Genomic DNA, 18,228 nt, shown 5'->3' on the forward strand with positions numbered 1-18,228 from the left:
TTTTTTAATTATTTTTTTATACTGGCCCCCCGTGGGAAATGAACCCATATCCGTGCCGGCCAAACCCTCCCCTACCTTGGACGACGCTGGAGAAATGGTGCACCGCCCATGGGATATGGGATCTTTTATTTCAGCTCATGAATTATGGGACCAGCACTTTACATGTTGTGTTTATATTTTTGTTCAAATCAAATTTTAATTGCCACATGCGCCGAATACAACAGGTGTACACCTTACAGTGAAATGCTTACTTACAAGCCCTTAAAGCAAATACTATGGGTAGCCATGATTAGCTGTTCATGGCTTGGGGGTAGAAGCTGTTAAGAAGCCTTTTGGACCTAGACTTGGCGCTCTGGTACCGCTTGCCGTGCGGTAGCAGAGAGAACAGTCTATGGCTAGGGTGGCTGGAGTCTTTGACAATTTTTAGGGCCTTCCTCTGACACCGCCTGATATAGAGGTCCTGGATGGAAGGAGACTTGGCCCCAGTGATGTACTGGGCTGTACTCACTACCCTCTGTAGTGCCTCGCGGTCGGAGGCTGAGCAGTTGCCATACCAGGCGGTGATGCAACCAGTCAGAATGCTCTCGATGGTGCAGCTGTATAACTTTTTGAGGATCTGAGGACCCATGACAAATCTCAGTGTAAATATCTACCTCAATGACCTCATTCCCCTGCATATCGACTCAGTACTGTAACACCGTGTATATAGCCAAGTTATCCTTACTCATGGTGAATTTATTCCTCTGCATTGTTGGGAAGGGCAGTAAGTAAGAATTGTACTGTCAGTCTACACCTGTTGTTTACAAAGCATGTGACAATTAACATTTGATTTGATTTATACAGTTAATCAATTAAGGAGAATCACAGAGGCTCAGCTTCTGCTGAGAGATTGTTTTCTGAACTTAATTAGGGCTCCATTCCATCCGCATTTCGAAAGTTCGGCTTTGCAGCGTGATTGAAATTTAAAGGCGACGTTCCTGTTTTTTAGCGGAGACTGCATTCACAGTAGCCTACATGCTGCATATGTCGGCTCAATCGGAAATGACCTTTACATTTCTATTGCGGAATCTGTAACGCTGAAGCATTACAGATTGAATAGAGCCCTACAACTCACAAAGAAATACCTCAGAAGCATTAGGCTCTCTGTCTGATATGGGTTTTTGAATACCTGAGTAAGTTCCACGTAACCATGACAACAGCATTTGTTTAACAATATCCCCTTACTTTTAATCAGTTAAATGATTTCTTTTTCCAGGCCTGAGGCACGTTGATCAGTCACATTCTTGAAGCCCAGGAAACAAATGCGTAGCTTCCTAGTACATATGGAAATTAAAACATTTTATTAATTACTTTTTGGAGGGTTATTGTCAAAATGATTGATTAAATAAAAAATAGACATTAATGACAGGCGCATGGGCCCTCAGAGCTCTGGGCTCCCTCGCCTTTACTGTGATTCCTGTGGTTTTCCACGCAGGACCAGCTGGGTTGGTATCAATTCCATATAGAAATTCACAGTCTTAATAGAAGACATAGGCTCCATAACGATATTCTACCGTTTTGCACACTCTCCCTCATGAATTTTAAATTAACCGAATGGTGTGAGGGTTGAGGAATATGGTGGAACCTCCCTCCAGCCATGCTTGCACCAATCCAATGCTTCTAAATGCATAAGGGGGCGTGAACAAGTGCACACATCTGGAGAGAGGGAACCGAGGGAGCTCAATGGAAATATTTATTTGTTATAAGTGACAGGTATAGATAGCTACTGTACCTTATACTATAGAGACAACTGGGACCAGGTGATTCTCAGGAGCATCAGTACAAATGCTACAAAGTGAGTACAAGTCCTTACATGTAGATATGATAAGTGATATGTTTTAGTAGATAAGTTAGTGAAGAAAAAATTCATGAGTTGGAGTGTTTTTGTATCTATTTATTTAATTTAAAATATATTCTACATTCATATATTGAGGACAGTGAGTAGGCTATTTCAGAAATCCATGACTGCTAATCCTATTGACTGCTGATTGGATATCAACAAAATGTACACACAACGTATATAATATATAATTAAATGTATATATTATTATAATATGTACATAATACAAGTTAGATATTATACAATAAAATATATTTGAGGTTTGGTGCAAATAGGCACCACCTGGGCGTAAACCCTTCAATTAGCTACACCTGGGCGTGCAGCCTATTCTACGCCTAGTACGGAGCAGGTGTAGGGTGATAAGCACAGAAAATAATAGCAATCTATATTTTCAAAAGGATATGAGTCTTGTGTTTATATTTCACAACCTCCGAGTTGCCTATTCACGAGTCAATAGCAAAATAATACATATAGCATGCTAAATGTTTCTGATCAGTGATACATTAGCAAACTAATAAAATGAGCTACCTCGTAACAGACGGAGATTGATTCAGTGAAACAAAATCACATCGATTGATGATCAGACAAGTCAAGGGCTTTTGGTCGGGATATAGGCTACTACGCGAGTGAAGAGGAACAGAATCCACACTTGTAACAGCCTAGTACATGGCGCTGCCCAGCAACCATCATTATGAAGCATCACATCTCATGTACGTGCATTGGTTACACCGGATTTATCTACGACCATAGTCATATACAGTGAGCTCCAGAAGTATTGGGACTGTAGCTAGTAGGTTTCCATCCAATTGGCAACAGATTTTTATGCGAATATTCTAAAATCCGCATAATTGTTGTTGCCATTATACCACTAGTGGTGTGTTTCCACCAAATGGACTTGTTGCGGCTATAAATCAGTGCTTGATGACGTGGAACACACAAAATGTAGCCTACTTCTTATCTTACATTTTATTGTAGCCTACCGAATAAAAATCTAAAATTCAATGTGTTTCCATCGCATTTTCAACATTTTCAACAGATACAGTGCGGGTAGGCTAGTCTACATGATGAGATTATTATTGATAAGAGCAATAATATTTTTAGTTGTCAAACGGCAGTTAAGCATCGATCATCATGTCACCAGAATAAGACCCTCAATATTAATTGAAAAGGAGCATCACCGTGCACTTTCACCACCATGTGAAGTTCATCATCATTTATTTTAATCTGTAGCCTAATAAACTGCATGGTTTCCCGAGTCTTAGTGGGAGGACCACACACCATATCATCGCGTGACTCCAAGTTTACTTCGATATGATGGTTATTATATCAATATTTGCGCATAAATGCGTTTAAACCACCATTTCTCGTAAATTAATTTTACTGACACAAAAAGAACCCACCATGTTGAAAGAACAAATTATCTGTTGGCGCTCATAAAATTGTACCGAAACTACCTGTTTCCATCCCATCTGTCTTGATTTTATTGTATTTTTTATATGGTATGACTTTACTTGCATAAAGACTAAAGAGTTACAGACACACAAATATCACACCCACAAGACATGCTAACCTCTCACCGTTATAACAGGGGAGGGTAGAATTTGTTTGTGAGGGGGTATGATATTTGTGCATCTATAACTTTCTCACTCATCAGTATTCAGGATTCATCCAGGACTATCCATAATCATGGTAGCATCCACATTAATGCATTAGTGTTTAGTCTATTCTGATTTACAATAGAAGTGACTCCAAAATGACACAATACACTATTTACCAAAATAATCCAAAACACAACGAAAACAAGCAGCAAATGGATCCAACAAGTTTGTAGAGTCACAAGCTTGATGTAATCATTGCATGCTATGAATATGGGACCAAATACTAAACTTTTGACTACTTTAATACACATGTAGGCCTAAATGAATTTGTCCCAATACTGTTGGTACCCTAAAATGGGGGCAATATGTACAAAAAGTGCTGTAATTTCTAAACGGTTCACCTGATATCTATGAAAATACCATCAAATTAAAGCTGACAGTCTGCACTTTAACCCCATAGTCATTCTATCATTTCATATCCAAAGTGCTGGAGTACAGAGCGAAAAGAACAAAAAATAAATAACTGTCCCAATACTTTTGGAGCTCACTGTATACTGTATATGGCTCTGGTTACGAGTCTTATTTTTCCTTTGTGCAACAAAGGCGGACGTAGCTACGCCCGACCTAATATTTTAAGACCAACTTTTTTACGCCGAACTAGTTATATATAAATAAAAAGTTACTTGGTTATTTATTTTAGATCAAAAGAAAGCTTGAGATGTTGAGATGAGATCTATTCGGTGCCTGCACTCATTGAAATAATTCAAATATTAGGAAAAACCTGAACACCTACTAAGGCTATCAATCAATGTTGTTTTTACTCTCCTGCTCCTGATTTACACACCTGTGTGTGTCTGTCTGCATTAAATGGTATTATATTGTATTGCATTAGAATTACATCACTATATAGTTACAGTACTTCTTATTTAGCAGAAACTATTTTTCCTTCGACTCATATTGTTGGTTGTTAATGCCTTTATCATTTTCTTTCCAGAACGTGAACACTGCCTACTTGCTTTAATAATGGCTGGGGGGACGGTTCTCTGCTGGTAATGACATTTGAGAAGCTGTAGCCTCCAGTTTAACTTTTGAGTTTTTATTGTCATAATTTGTGTTATCATCATTATTATTGTTGTTGTTGTTGTTGTTGTTATAGATTGTTCTATTGTTTTATTCTCCTGTCATCATAGGCTTGTCTTCTTATGCTGTCCATCTGTCCATCCATCTGTCTCTGTCAAGTAAGAAAACATGTATTGCAATGCTGGTTGAAAGCTGTGCTGTAAGGTGTGGCTAAAGCTCTACGAATTTGTTGGATGCATTTGCTGTTTGTTTCAGTTGTGTTTCAGATTATTTCGTGCCCAATAGAAATGAATGGTAAATAATGTGTTGTGTCATTTTGGAGTCACTGTTATTGTAAATAAGAGTAGAATTGGTTTCTAAACACTTCTACATTAATGCGGATACTACCAGCAAATGCATCCAACAAATTTGTAGAGTCACAAGCTTGATGTAATCATTGCGGGTTATGAATATGGGACCAAATACAAAACTTTCTACTGCTTTAATACACATCTAAGTGAATTGGACCCAATATTTTTGCTCCACTAAAATGGGGGGACTATGTACAAAAAGTGCTGTAATCTCTAAACGGTTCACCCGATATGGATGGAAATACCCTCAAATTAAAGCTGACAGTCTGCACTTTAACCTCATAGTCATTGTTTGATTTCAAATCCAAAGTTTCGAAGTATAGAGCCAAGAGCCGAAAAAATGCTTAACTTTCCCAATAATTACAGAGGTACTGTAAACCCAGTATATAATACCAGGATTACTGAACTATGTACTGGAATACTCCACTCTGCCTCTGAGGTGTGTTTACCTGGACAGGTGCTTAAACAGAATAATCTCTGTTACATAAAATGTTTACATTTTGCAGACGCTCTTATCCAGAGCAACTTACAGTAGTGAGTGTATACATTCTCATAATTTTTGTTCCCGTCCCCCATGGGAATCAAACCCACAACCCTGGCTTGCAAGCACCATATCCTATCAACTGAGCCACACCCTCTCTTTCCTTTCTCTGCTTGCTGGCTGGCTTGGCTGGCTTGGCTTGGCTGGCTTGGCTTGGCTTGGCTTGGCTTGGCTTGGCTTGGCTTGGCTTGGCTTGGCTGGCTTGGCTGGCTTGGCTGGCTTGGCTGGCTTGGCTGGCTTGGCTGGCTTGGCTGGCTTGGCTGGCTTGGCTGGCTTGGCTGGCTTGGCTGGCTGGCACAAACAAACAGACTGGTACTATTATCTCAGAGTGCCAGTCTGCTTCTGCAAAAAGTAAACGTGCTCCCCGTGTTTTTCAGATTACAGAGCAAGCAAGCCAAGCTTATGGAACCAGTGTAAGTGGCAGCGAAGGCAGACGACAGCATTACAATAGAGCTCTATTCTATTGTTTGAATTCTATATTAAATTATACCGTTATGGTAAACACTATGAAGTACAGTAAATACTTACTTTATAACGTACTTCATAATGCCTTTTCACAAAGTGTTACCACTAATGGCTGTTTATCTTGATGATTATCATGATGAATATGTTAAGTGACTTTGGGTGTTTATTATTAGTGTGCTTGCTGAAGGCAAGACCACTTTAGCTTTCTTACATACTCATATTGTTATTATTCTGCCTGCTTTAGCTCTTGAACGATTTAAACTATAAACACGAATACTTTAAAACAAGCTAGCAAGCACACACATTTTCTTCAGGAAATGTACTTTTCTAGTATTGTGATTAATATCCCTGCCCAAAAGATTCTGGATGTGTCACGAACGTTGACAGACGGGTCAGACCAAGGTGCAGCGTGGTATGCGTACATGTTTATTCACCCAAATAAACATACAAACAAAACAAGAAACAACGTAACGTGAAGTCCTCCGTCTATACACATACAAGCCTATACAGGAACAAGATCCCACAACTAAGGTAGGCAAACAGGCTACCAAAGTATGATCCCCAATCAGAGACAACGAGCGACAGCTGCCTCTGATTGGGAATCACACCCGGCCAAACCTAGAAATACACATCTAGATCCTAAACATAGAAATTCTAACATAGATCCTCACGCCCTGACCAAACCAACTAAAGACAACCGGCCTCTCAAGGCCAGGGCGTGACAGGACGCTACTCCTCTTGAACTGTTTAAGCTATCAACACGAAACTAACGTTGATAGTGTGCAGACTGACTCAACTTTTTGATAGTATGCAAACGTTTAACATTTATTTAAAAGCTCCATAGACTTCAAAGGCAACATTTGGATGTGTCACTGCTCTGTAAGCGTTTAAGCTACAAACACCAAATATTGAAATGTGCAGACTGACTCAACTTAGATTGCTATAACACAGCTTTGTCCTACCATTCATACACACTATCAAGCTTGTTATATCCCCATTCATTTAAATGGCAGAATGCAGGCTTCAACATTCTTAACTGAAATCACTCCCACAGAACTTTCGGAATGTTCAAACTAATATATTTTCAGAGCTTAAAAAACCATGATATGGCTTATAATGCTATAGTACTCACTCTAGCCTACTATACCAGCCCACTATAATAACTCCAAATCTGGAAACCACCCCAAAGTAATTAACTTCAACTAACCCATAGCCTCTGACAACCCTGTTACTACAATTACTACTGCAGTCACTACCACTACTACTACCATTTCACAACCATAAATACTTCAAGACCAGAAACACACATTTTCTTCATTAAATATAGTGTTTGCTAAGAGAAAGGATAAAATAGTATTGTGATATACCTTGCTTATCTAATTATATTGGTTCCTACTACTAGTTATTAATGTGTTTACTACGCAGTAAAACAAAATAATTTGTCAGATTACAGTAGTGTTCTGTCTGAATTATCACTAAGTTTTACTTTATCATATCCAGTAAGATGGTCATGCGTTCTCCATACCTGGCATAGAGGGTGGTCTTGAAAAAGAAAAGGAAAGCTGCACACTCTAGGAGCTCAGATGCAATAATTTAATATCCTAATAACCAACGTTTCGACAAACAAGCTGTCTTCATCAGGGTATAATGACAAACACTGCGGGTCACTAGTTTATATAGTGTCAAAGGACACACACAGGTGTCTGTAATCATGGCCGGGTGTGGCCTAATAGCATTGGTTAATTCACAGATAAACAGAACATACAAAAAACATGGATAGCATACGATCATAGATACAACTTGGCTACATAGGCCCACAAACATTTACAATGAATAGCAAAATCACAATAATCACATGAATGGCTTCAAATCAAAGTTACGTTAGGATTTTAAATTATTTCACAAATACACAACAACACACACTAATCTAAAAGTAAAAGAATGGAATGAAGAAATATATATATATATATATATTTTAGAATGAGCAATGTCTGAGTCCGGAGTATGTATACACTACCGTTCAAAAGTTTGGGGTCACTTAGAAATGTCCTTGTTTTCCATGAAAACATTAATGACATGAGTGTGAATAGGAAATATAGCAAAATGCATAGAAAATGTAGTCATTGACAAGGTTAGAAATAATGATTTTTAATAGAAATAATAATTGTGTCCTTCAAACTTTGCTTTCTTCAATGAATCCTCCATTTGCAGCAATTACAGCCTTCCAGAACTTTGGCATTCTAGTTGTCAATTTGTTGAGGTAATCTGAAGAGATTTCACCCCATGCTTCCTGGAGCAACTCCCACAAGTTGGATTGGCTTGATGGGCACTTCTTATGTACCATACGGTCAAGCTGCACCCACAACAGCTCAATAGGGTTGAGATCCGGTGACTGTGCTGGCCACTCCATTATAGACAGAATACCAGCTGACTGCTTCTTCCCTAAATAGTTATTGCATAGTATGGAGCTGTGCTTTGGGTCATTGTCCTGTTGTAGGAGGAAATTGGCTCCAATCAAGCGCCATCCACAGGGTATGGCATGGTGTTGCAAAATGGAGTGATTGCCTTCCTTCTTCAAGATCCCTTTTACCCTGTACAAATCACCCACTTTACCACCACCAAAGCACCCCCAGACCAACACATTGCCTCCACCATGCTTGACAGATGGCATCAAGCACTCCTCCAGCATCTTTTCATTTGGTCTGCATCTGACAAATGTTTTTCTTTGTGATTCGAACACCTCAAACTTCAATTAATCTGCCCATAACACTTTTTTCCAATCTTCCTCTGTCCAGTGTCTGTGTTCTTTTGCCCATCTGAATATTTTATTGTTGTTGGCCAGTCTGAGATATGGCTTTTTCTTTGCAACTCTGCCTAGAAGGTCAGCATCCCGGAGTCGCCTCTTCACTGTTGACGTTGAGACTGGTGTTTTGCGGGTACTATTTAATGAAGCTACCAGTTGACGACCTGTGAGGCGTCTGTTTCTCAAACTAGGCACTCTAATGTATTTGTCCTCTTGCTCAGTTGTGCACCAGGACCTCCCACTCCTCTTTCTATTCTGGTTAGAGCCAGTTTGTGCTGTTCTGTGAAGGGAGTAGTACACAGTGTTGTACGAGATCTTCAGTTTCTTGGCAATTTATCGCATGGAATAGCCTTCATTTCTCAGAACAAGAATAGACTGACGAGTTTCAGAAGAAAGTTCATTGTTTCTGGCCATTTTGAGCCTGTAATCGAACCCACAATTGCTGATGCTCCAGATACTCAACTAGTCTCAAGAAGGCCAGTTTTATTGGTTCTTTAATGAGCACAACAGTTTTCAGCTGCGCTAACATAATTGCAAAAGGGCTTTCTATTGATCAATTAGCCTTTTAAAATGATAAACTTGGATTAGCAAACACGATGTGCCATTGGAACACAGGACTGATGGTTGCTGATAATGGGCCTCTGAACGCCTATGTAGATATTCCATTAAAAATCAGCCGTGTTCCGGCTACAATAGCCATTTACAACATTAACAATGTCTACACTGTATTTTTTGATCAATTTGATGTTATTTTAATGGAAAACAAGGACATTTCTAAGTGACCCCAAACTTTTGAACGGTAGTGTATGTATATATATATATATATACAGTTGAAGTCGGAAGTTTACATACAGTGGGGAGAACAAGTATTTGATACACTGCCGATTTTGCAGGTTTTCCTACTTACAAAGCATGTAGAGGTCTGTAATTTTTATCATAGGTGCACTTCAACTCTGAGAGACGGAATCTAAAACAAAAATCCAGAAAATCACATTGTATGATTTTTAAGTAATTAATTTGCATTTTATTGCATGACATAAGTATTTGATCACCTACCAACCAGTAAGAATTCCGGCTCTCACAGACCTGTTAGTTTTTCTTTAAGAAGCCCTCCTGTTCTCCACTCATTACCTGCATTAACTGCACCTGTTTGAACTCGTTACCTGTATAAAAGACACCTGTCCACACACTCAATCAAACAGACTCCAACCTCTCCACAATGGCCAAGACCAGAGAGCTGTGTAAGGACATCAGGGATAAAATTGTAGACCTGCACAAGGCTGGGATGGGCTACAGGACAATAGGCAAGCAGTTTGGTGAGAAGGCAACAACTGTTGGTGCAATTATTAGAAAATGGAAGAAGTTCAAGATGACGGTCAATCACCCTCGGTCTGGGGCTCCATGCAAGATCTCACCTCGTGGGGCATCAATGATCATGAGGAAGGTGAGGGATCAGCCCAGAAATACACGGCAGGACCTGGTCAATGACCTGAAGAGAGCTGGGACGACAGTCTCAAGAAAACCATTAGTAACACACTACGCCGTCATGGATTAAAATCCTGCAGCGTACGCAAGGTCCCCCTGCTCAAGCCAGCGCATGTCCAGGCCCGTCTGAAGTTTGCCAATGACCATCTGGATGATCCAGAGGAGGAATGGGAGAAGGTCATGTGGTCTGATGAGACAAAAATATAGCTTTTTGGTCTAAACTCAACTCGCCGTGTTTGGAGGAAGAAGAAGGATAAGTACAACCCCAAGAACACCATCCCAACTGTGATGCATGGAGGTGGAAACGTCATTCTTTGTGGATGCTTTTCTGCAAAGGGGACAGGACGACTGCACCATATTGAGGGGAGGATGGATGGGGCCATGTATCGCGATATCTTGGCCAACAACCTCCTTCCCTCAGTAAGAGCATTGTAGATGGGTCGAGGCTGGGTCTTCCAGCATGACAACGACCCGAAACACACATCCAGGGCAACTAAGGAGTGGCTCCGTAAGAAGCATCTCAAGGTCCTGGAGTGGCCTAGCCAGTCTCCAGACCTGAACCCAATAGAAAATCTTTGGAGGGAGCTGAAAGTCCGTATTGCCCAGCGACAGCCCCGAAACCTGAAGGATCTGGAGAAGGTCTGTATGGAGGAGTGGGCCAAAATCCCTGCTGCAGTGTGTGCAAACCTGATCAAGACCTACAGGAAAAATATGATCTCTGTAATTGCAAACAAAGGTTTCTGTACCAAATATTAAGTTCTGCTTTTCGGATGTATCAAATACTTATGTCATGCAATAAAATGCTAATTAATTACTTAAAAATCATACAATGTGATTTTCTGGATTTTTGTTTTAGATTCTGTCTCTCACAGTTGAAGTGTACCTATGATAGAAATTACAGACCGCTACATGCTTTGTAAGTAGGGAAACCTGCAAAATTGGCAGTGTATCAAATACTTGTTCTCCCCACTGTACACCTTAGCCAAATACATTTAAACTCAGTTTTTCACAATTCCTGACATTTAATCCTAGAAACAATTCCCTGTCTTAGGTCAGTTAGGATCACCACTTTATTTTAAGAACGTGAAATGTCAGAATAATAGTGGACAGAGATATATTTCAGCTTTTGTTTATTTCATCACATTCCCAGTGGGTGAATTTGTATTTGGTAGCATTGCCTTTAAATGGTTAACGTGGGTCAAACATTTTGGGTAGCCTTCCACAAGCTTCCCACAATAACTTGGGTGAATTTTGTCCCATTCCTCCTGACAGAGCTGGTGTAACTGAGTCAGGTTAGTAGGCATCCTTGCTCGCACATGCTTTTTCAGTTCTGCCCACAAATGTTCTATAGGATTGAGGTCAGGGCTTTGTGATGGCCACTCCAATACCTTGACTTTGTTGTCCTTAAGCCATTTTGCCACAACTTTGGAAGTATGCATGGGGTCATTGTCCATTTGGAAGACCCATTTGCGACCAAGCTTTAACTTCCTGACTGATGTCTTGAGATGTTGCTTCAATATATCCACATAATTTTCCTTCCTCATGATGCCATCTATTTTGTGAAGTGCACCAGTCCCTTCTGCAGCAAAGCACCCCCACAGCATGATGCTGCCACCTCCGTGCTTCACGGTTGGGATGGTGTTCTTCGGCTTGCAAGCCGCCCCCTTTTTCCTCCAAACATAACGATGGTCATTATGGCCAAACAGTTCAATGTTTGTTTCATCAGACCAGAGGACATTTCTCCAAAAAGTACGATCTTTGTCCCCATGTGCAGTTGCAAACCGTAGTCTTGCTTTTTTATGGCGTTTTTGGAGTAGTGGCTTCTTCCTTGCTGAGCGGCCTTTCAGGTTATGTCGATATAGGACTCGTTTTACTGTGGATATATATAATTTTGTACCTATTCCCTCCAGCATCTTCACAAGGTCCTTTGCTATTGTTCTGGGATTGATTTGCACTTTTCGCACCAAAGTACGTTCATCTCTAGGAGACAGAACGCGTCTCCTTCCTGAGCAGTATGACGGCTGCGTGGTCCCATGGTGTTTATAGTTGCGTACTATTGTTTGTACAGATGAACGTGGTACCTTCAGGCGTTTGGAAATTGCTCCCAAGGATGACCCAGACTTGTGGAGGTCTACACTTTTATTTCTGAAGTCTTGGCTGATTTCTTTTGATTTTCCCATGATGTCAAGCAAAGAGGCACTGAGTTTGAAGGTAGGCCTTGAAATACATCCACAGGTAGACCTCCAATTAACTCAAATGATGTCAATTAGCCTATCAGAAGCTTCTAAGCTGTTTAAAGGCACAGTCAACTTAGTGTATGTAAACTTCTGACCCACTGGAATTGTGATACATTGAATTATAAATGAAATAATCTGTCTGTAAACAATTGTTGGAAAAAATTACTTGTGTCATGCACAAAGTAGATGTCCTAACCGACTTGCCAAAACTATAGTTTGTTAACAAGAAATTTGTGGAGTGGTTGAAAATCGAGTTTTAATGACTCCAACCTAAGTGTATGTAAACTTCCGACTTCAACTGTATATACATTCATGTGAAAAAGTAACTACACCCCCTGTAAAATTTTATTTTATTTGGACAGATATTGTAATGAATACTCAGGGAGAAAAAGGTGTAGATTCACGCGCGTGAGGGGTGAGGCAGGTGTTTATTTCGCAAAAGGCAGGAATCGTGGTCACAGGCAGGCAATGGTCATACACAGGTAGGCAAATAGGCAGGAGAATCAAAAACTAGGACTGAAGGCCATAACTGGTTCTTACAAACGAGATATAAAAAGGCTTAGTAGAGTCAAAACAAACAATGCCTCACAAGGCACAAACAGAAAGAACTGAACTAAATAAAGGAGCTAATGAGACCAGGTGAGTAACTAACACAGGTGAAATCAATGAACAAAAATGAAAGACAGGGCTACGTTCAATAACACAAAGAAACAGGGCTACGTACAAGAACAAAAGGTGAACTAAGAAAACAAATACAGAACCTTACAGATATGTAATCTTCACTTCAACTCTATTGACAGATAAAGGTAACATAATTTAACAAATGACACTAAAAGAATATACTCTGCAATAATTTATTCATCAAAAATCAACAGAATTGCAATTCCATAGTGCGGGAAAAATAAGTACACCCCTAGCTTCAATAGCTGGTGTTGCCCCCTTTGTCTGAATGACTTCATTTAGCCGTTTCTAGTAACTTGTAAGTGTATCAGCCTCTTACATCGACTGGGAGGAATGTTTTGCTCTCTTCTTTACAGTACTGCTTCAACTGGGTCATGTTCCAGACCCGCTTCATGTCCCCCCACAGCATTCCGACAGGATTGAGATCTGGGCTTTGACTTGGCCAATCCATAACCCTCCATTTCTTATTTTTGAGCCATAAGTAATTTGCATTTTAATTGCATAAGATTTTCAAAGTATTTTTGTTGTTGTTGTGATTTGTTAAATTGGGTTACCTTTATCAATGAATGTGGTTAGAATTTAGCTCAAATATCCATGTGTGCAAATATGTTTTTATTTGTTGAAAAAAAAAATAATAAGACCACCTTTTAGGGGGTGTACTTACTTTTCCACGTGACAGTACCAGTCAAAAGTTTGGATACACTTACTCATTCAAGGGTTTTTCTTTATTTTTACTATTTTCTTCATTGTAGAATACTAGTGAAGACATCAAAACTATGAAATAACACATATGGAATCATGTAGTAACCAAAAAAGTGTTGAACAAATCACTGTTCCACTAATTACAGAGGTACTGTAAGCCCAGTAGATAATACCAGGATTACTGAACTATGTACTGGAATACTCCACTCTGCCTCTGAGGTGTGTTTACCTGGACAGGTGCTTAAACAGAATAATCTCTGTTACATTAAATTTTTACATTTTACACTAGTGAGTGCATACATTCTCGTACTTTTTTGTACTGGTCCCCCGTGGGAATCAAACCCACAACCCTGGTGTTGCAAGCACCATGCCCTATCAACTGAGCCACACTCTCTCTCTTTTCTTTCTCTGCTGGCTGTCTGTCTGTCCGTCTGTCTGTTTGTCTGTCAGTGAGGGTCCCAGTGAGTATGACGAGGGGTTAACATGGCGCCAGGTGCATCACCAGGTTGTGGTGAATCACAGGTGAGTGAGTACGCGTGGGTACTGACTGTACACACCTGTTGAACCTGTACTGCACTGTACTCTTTATACTATTGATAACCTTTCATTATTTAATCAACCAAGCGTAGCCTGGTCCCAGATCTGTTTCTGCCATCATGCCACTCCTTTTCATCAAAAAACATGACAAGGAGTGGCAAACAGACTGGTACCCCAAGCAAGTCCTAGCCTTAAATGTGTATTATTATTATCTCAGAGTGCCAGTCTGCTTCTGCAAAAAGTAAACGTGCTCCCCGTGTTTTTCAGATTACAGAGCAAGCAAGCCAAGCTTATGGAACCAGTGTAAGTGGCAGCGAAGGCAGACGACAGCATTACAATAGAGCTGTATTCTATTGTTTGAATTCTATATTAAATTATACCGTTATGGTAAACACTATGAAGTACAGTAAATACTTACTTTATAACGTACTTTATAATGCCTTTTCATGAAGTGTTACCACTAATGGCTGTTTATCTTGATGATTATCATGATGAATATTTTAAGTGACTTTGGGTGTTTATTATTAGTGTGCTTGCTGAAGGCAAGACCACTCTAGCTTTCTTACATACTCATATTGTTATTATTCTGCCTGCTTTAGCTCTTAAACGATTTAAGCTATAAACACGAAACCAACTTTTAAATGTGCAGACTGCCGCAACTTAGATTGGTTGAGAAAATATTTGTGATTGTATTTATACTTTTTGTACTACAACAATATAAAAAATATAAAAACAGATTGTTAATTTACATATAAATTTTTCCTTTATACTGTATAATGTGCAGCTTTTTTTAAAACTACAATCCACATTAGTACTAAAAAGTGAATTTACTATAATTTGATTGTTGTATAATTTAGTTTTTAGAATTTTGAAGCAAATATGAATTTGGTCATATTTCTGTGGGAAAATGACAGCTATGTAAATATACTTAATTCCATAGGAAAAAAAGTGATTCAATTCACTTCAAAAAGGGAACCTGAGAGCCATTGACCAAAAATATGGCTCATATATGTTAAAAATTGCGTAATTCAAATCTGGTATTGGAATAAGAATCAAGAGATCTTCAATCCAAGCTAAATGTATTATATGCAAAATGTATGTATGATAAGTATGAAGGTTCGTATATACGGGTCCACTGAAATACCACGCAGGGCACTCAGAGAACTGACTTCCTCATTACAAATCCTTCCGTAAATACCCTGAAAGTTTTAGTTCCCGCACTCTGCTGGGCCTATCAGGGTAGAGGTTGGGCGTGGTTTAGACTTGCCCAACCTATCCGTTGGCACACCGGCTGGTCCCAGCCCCTTGGCGCTCCACTAATTGCACACTGTTGCCAGGCATACGTTTTTATCATAACAACCTGTGGAGTTAGCACCCAAAAGACACCATTTTGCTGTACCTACGTTCAAGGACGGTTCACAGACAACGGTTCACAGACAACAAAGAGGCAGTGTTCGTATCTGTAAGAAATACAAGTCTTATCTGTCCTACCCCCTAATGTTCCTTACATGAATCACAGCTGGTTATGTGAAACAATTTATATCAGTATAGTACAAACCTTCTATGCTTATCATTAATGCATTCCTTCTAAGCTATTCATCACATACAGATCCAATTATGAGAAAATAGAGCCCCACATATAAATCAATCAATCAATGTTTTCATCTACCTACTTTTTAAACTATAACCAGCCACTACCATTTCTACTGCAGTCACTACCACTCCTATAACTTATTGCAAAACCATAAATACTTTAAAACAAGCTAGTACGCACACACAGTTTCATCAGGAAATTTTATTTTCTAGCTATTATTATTACTATTATTATTAATATTACTATTATTATTATTCAGGAGGAATGACGTTCTGACTATAACCCCATGGCTGGCTCCTATAGTCTGGGAGGGAACCTTCGACCCCCAGGTCATAGATGAGGCCTTCAGGTCCCTCAACCTCACCATCGCTACCACTGTATTTGCTGTAGGGAAGTAAGTCACAGATTTAATGTGTAGAAACCTATTGCAAAGGCAATGGTTACATACTTCCTCTGTGTGTGTGTGTGATCACCTACTTGAAATGTCAAGACTGCTGCCACTAACGCAACCACGCACCTATCCACATGCATCCACCACGCACCTATCCACATGCATCCACCATGCACCTATCCACATGCATCCACCATGCACCTATCCACGTGCATCCACCATGGACCAATCCACATGCACCTATCTACATGCATCCACCATGGACCTATCAACATGCATCCACCATGCACCTATCCATATGCATCCACCACGCACCTATCAACATCCATTCACCATGCACCTATCTACATGCATTCACCAGGTACCTATCCACATGCATTAACCTCATGTGTTAATATCTTTGGTTGATGTTATCTACATCATAACCTCATTCATGTTGCCTGTCTGCATTATTCAAACCCTATGGTTGTGTGTCAACTGGCATCTTATTCCCTATGTAGTGCACTACTTTTTGACCCAAGCACTATATAGGGAATGGGTTCATGTTTGGGACACACCATAACTCTATATGGACCCTTTACTTCATATTTCCGGATAAAGCAATCTCATGTCATAAGCATGCAGTCTGTCTCTAGCTGTATCTATACATACACATTTCCCCCTGCTGGCACAATTGCTTGTCCTACCTGAAGGTCTTGTTTTTTAACTACCTGAACGTTTCACATTATTGATTATTTACAACATGAACGTTTCACATTATTGATTATTTACAACCTGAATATTTCACATGATTGATTATTTACAACCTGAATGTTTCACATTATTGATTATTTACAACCTGAATGTTTCACCTTCTTCATGTATTTAATTGACATGTAAAAAAACATATAAAAAATCCTAGCACGTACTGTGCCTTGCAAAAGTATTCATCCCCCTTGGCATTTTTCCTATTTTGTTGCATTACAACCTGTAATTTAAATTGATTTTTATTTGGATTTCATGTATTGGACATACACAAAATAGTCCAAATTGGTGACGTGAAATGAAAATAATTACTTGTTTAAAAGAATTCTAAAAAATAAATAACGCAAAAGTGGTGAGTGCATATCTATTCACCCCCTTTGCTATGAAGCCCCTAAATAAGATCTGGTGAAACCAATTACTTTCAGAAGTCACATAATTAGTTAAATAAAGTCCACCTGTGTGCAATCTAAGTGTCACATGATCTGTCACATGATCTCAGTATATATAGACCTGTTCTGAAAGGCCCAAGAGACTTCAACACCACTAAGCAAGGGGCACCACCAAGCAAGCGGCACCATGAAGACCAAGGAGCTCTCTAAACAGGTCAGGGACAAATATCAGAAACTTTGAGCATCCCACGGAGCACCATTAAATCCATTATTAGGAAATTGAAAGAATATGGCACCACAACAAACCTGCCAAGAGAGTGCCGCCCACCAAAACTCACGGCCCAGGCAAGGACGGCATTAATCAGAGAGGCAACAAAGAGACCTAAGATAACCCTGAAGGAGCTGCAAAGCTCCATAGCGGAGATTGGAGTATCTGTCCGTAGGACCACTTTAAGCTGTACACTCTGTAGAGCTGGGCTTTACAGAAGAGTGGCCAGAAAAAAGCCATTGCTTCAAAAACTAAATAAGCAAACCCGTTTGGTGTTCACCAAAAGGCATGTGGGAGACTCCCCAAACATATGGAAGAAGGTACTCTGGTCAGATGAGACTAAAATTGAGTTATTTGGCCATCAAGGAAAATGTCTGGCGCAAACCCAACACCTCTCATCACCCCGAGAACACCATCCACAGTGAAGCATGGTGGTGGCTATATCATGCTGTGGGGATGTTTATCATCGGCAGGAACTGGGAAA

General features: G+C 39.7%; 1 protein-coding gene across 1 annotated transcript in view; it reads left to right on the forward strand.

Moving 5' to 3' along the window:
- Nucleotides 1–726: 726 nt before the first annotated feature.
- LOC311099881 (globoside alpha-1,3-N-acetylgalactosaminyltransferase 1-like) overlaps nt 727–18,228 on the forward strand; it is a gene marked incomplete at both ends in the record, with an annotated part of 28,378 nt that continues 10,876 nt past the window's right edge. Inside the window, 5 exons of the mRNA XM_084140603.1 lie at nt 727–763; nt 1,759–1,834; nt 14,272–14,343; nt 14,626–14,661; nt 16,212–16,346. Of these exons, the coding sequence (XP_083996729.1) occupies nt 727–763; nt 1,759–1,834; nt 14,272–14,343; nt 14,626–14,661; nt 16,212–16,346 (356 nt within the window). The remainder of the gene's footprint in view (nt 764–1,758; nt 1,835–14,271; nt 14,344–14,625; nt 14,662–16,211; nt 16,347–18,228) is intronic.

Source organism: Coregonus lavaretus (assembly GCF_964263955.1).
Source record: "Coregonus lavaretus genome assembly, chromosome: 24".
Taxonomy (NCBI): Eukaryota; Metazoa; Chordata; class Actinopteri; order Salmoniformes; family Salmonidae; genus Coregonus; species Coregonus lavaretus.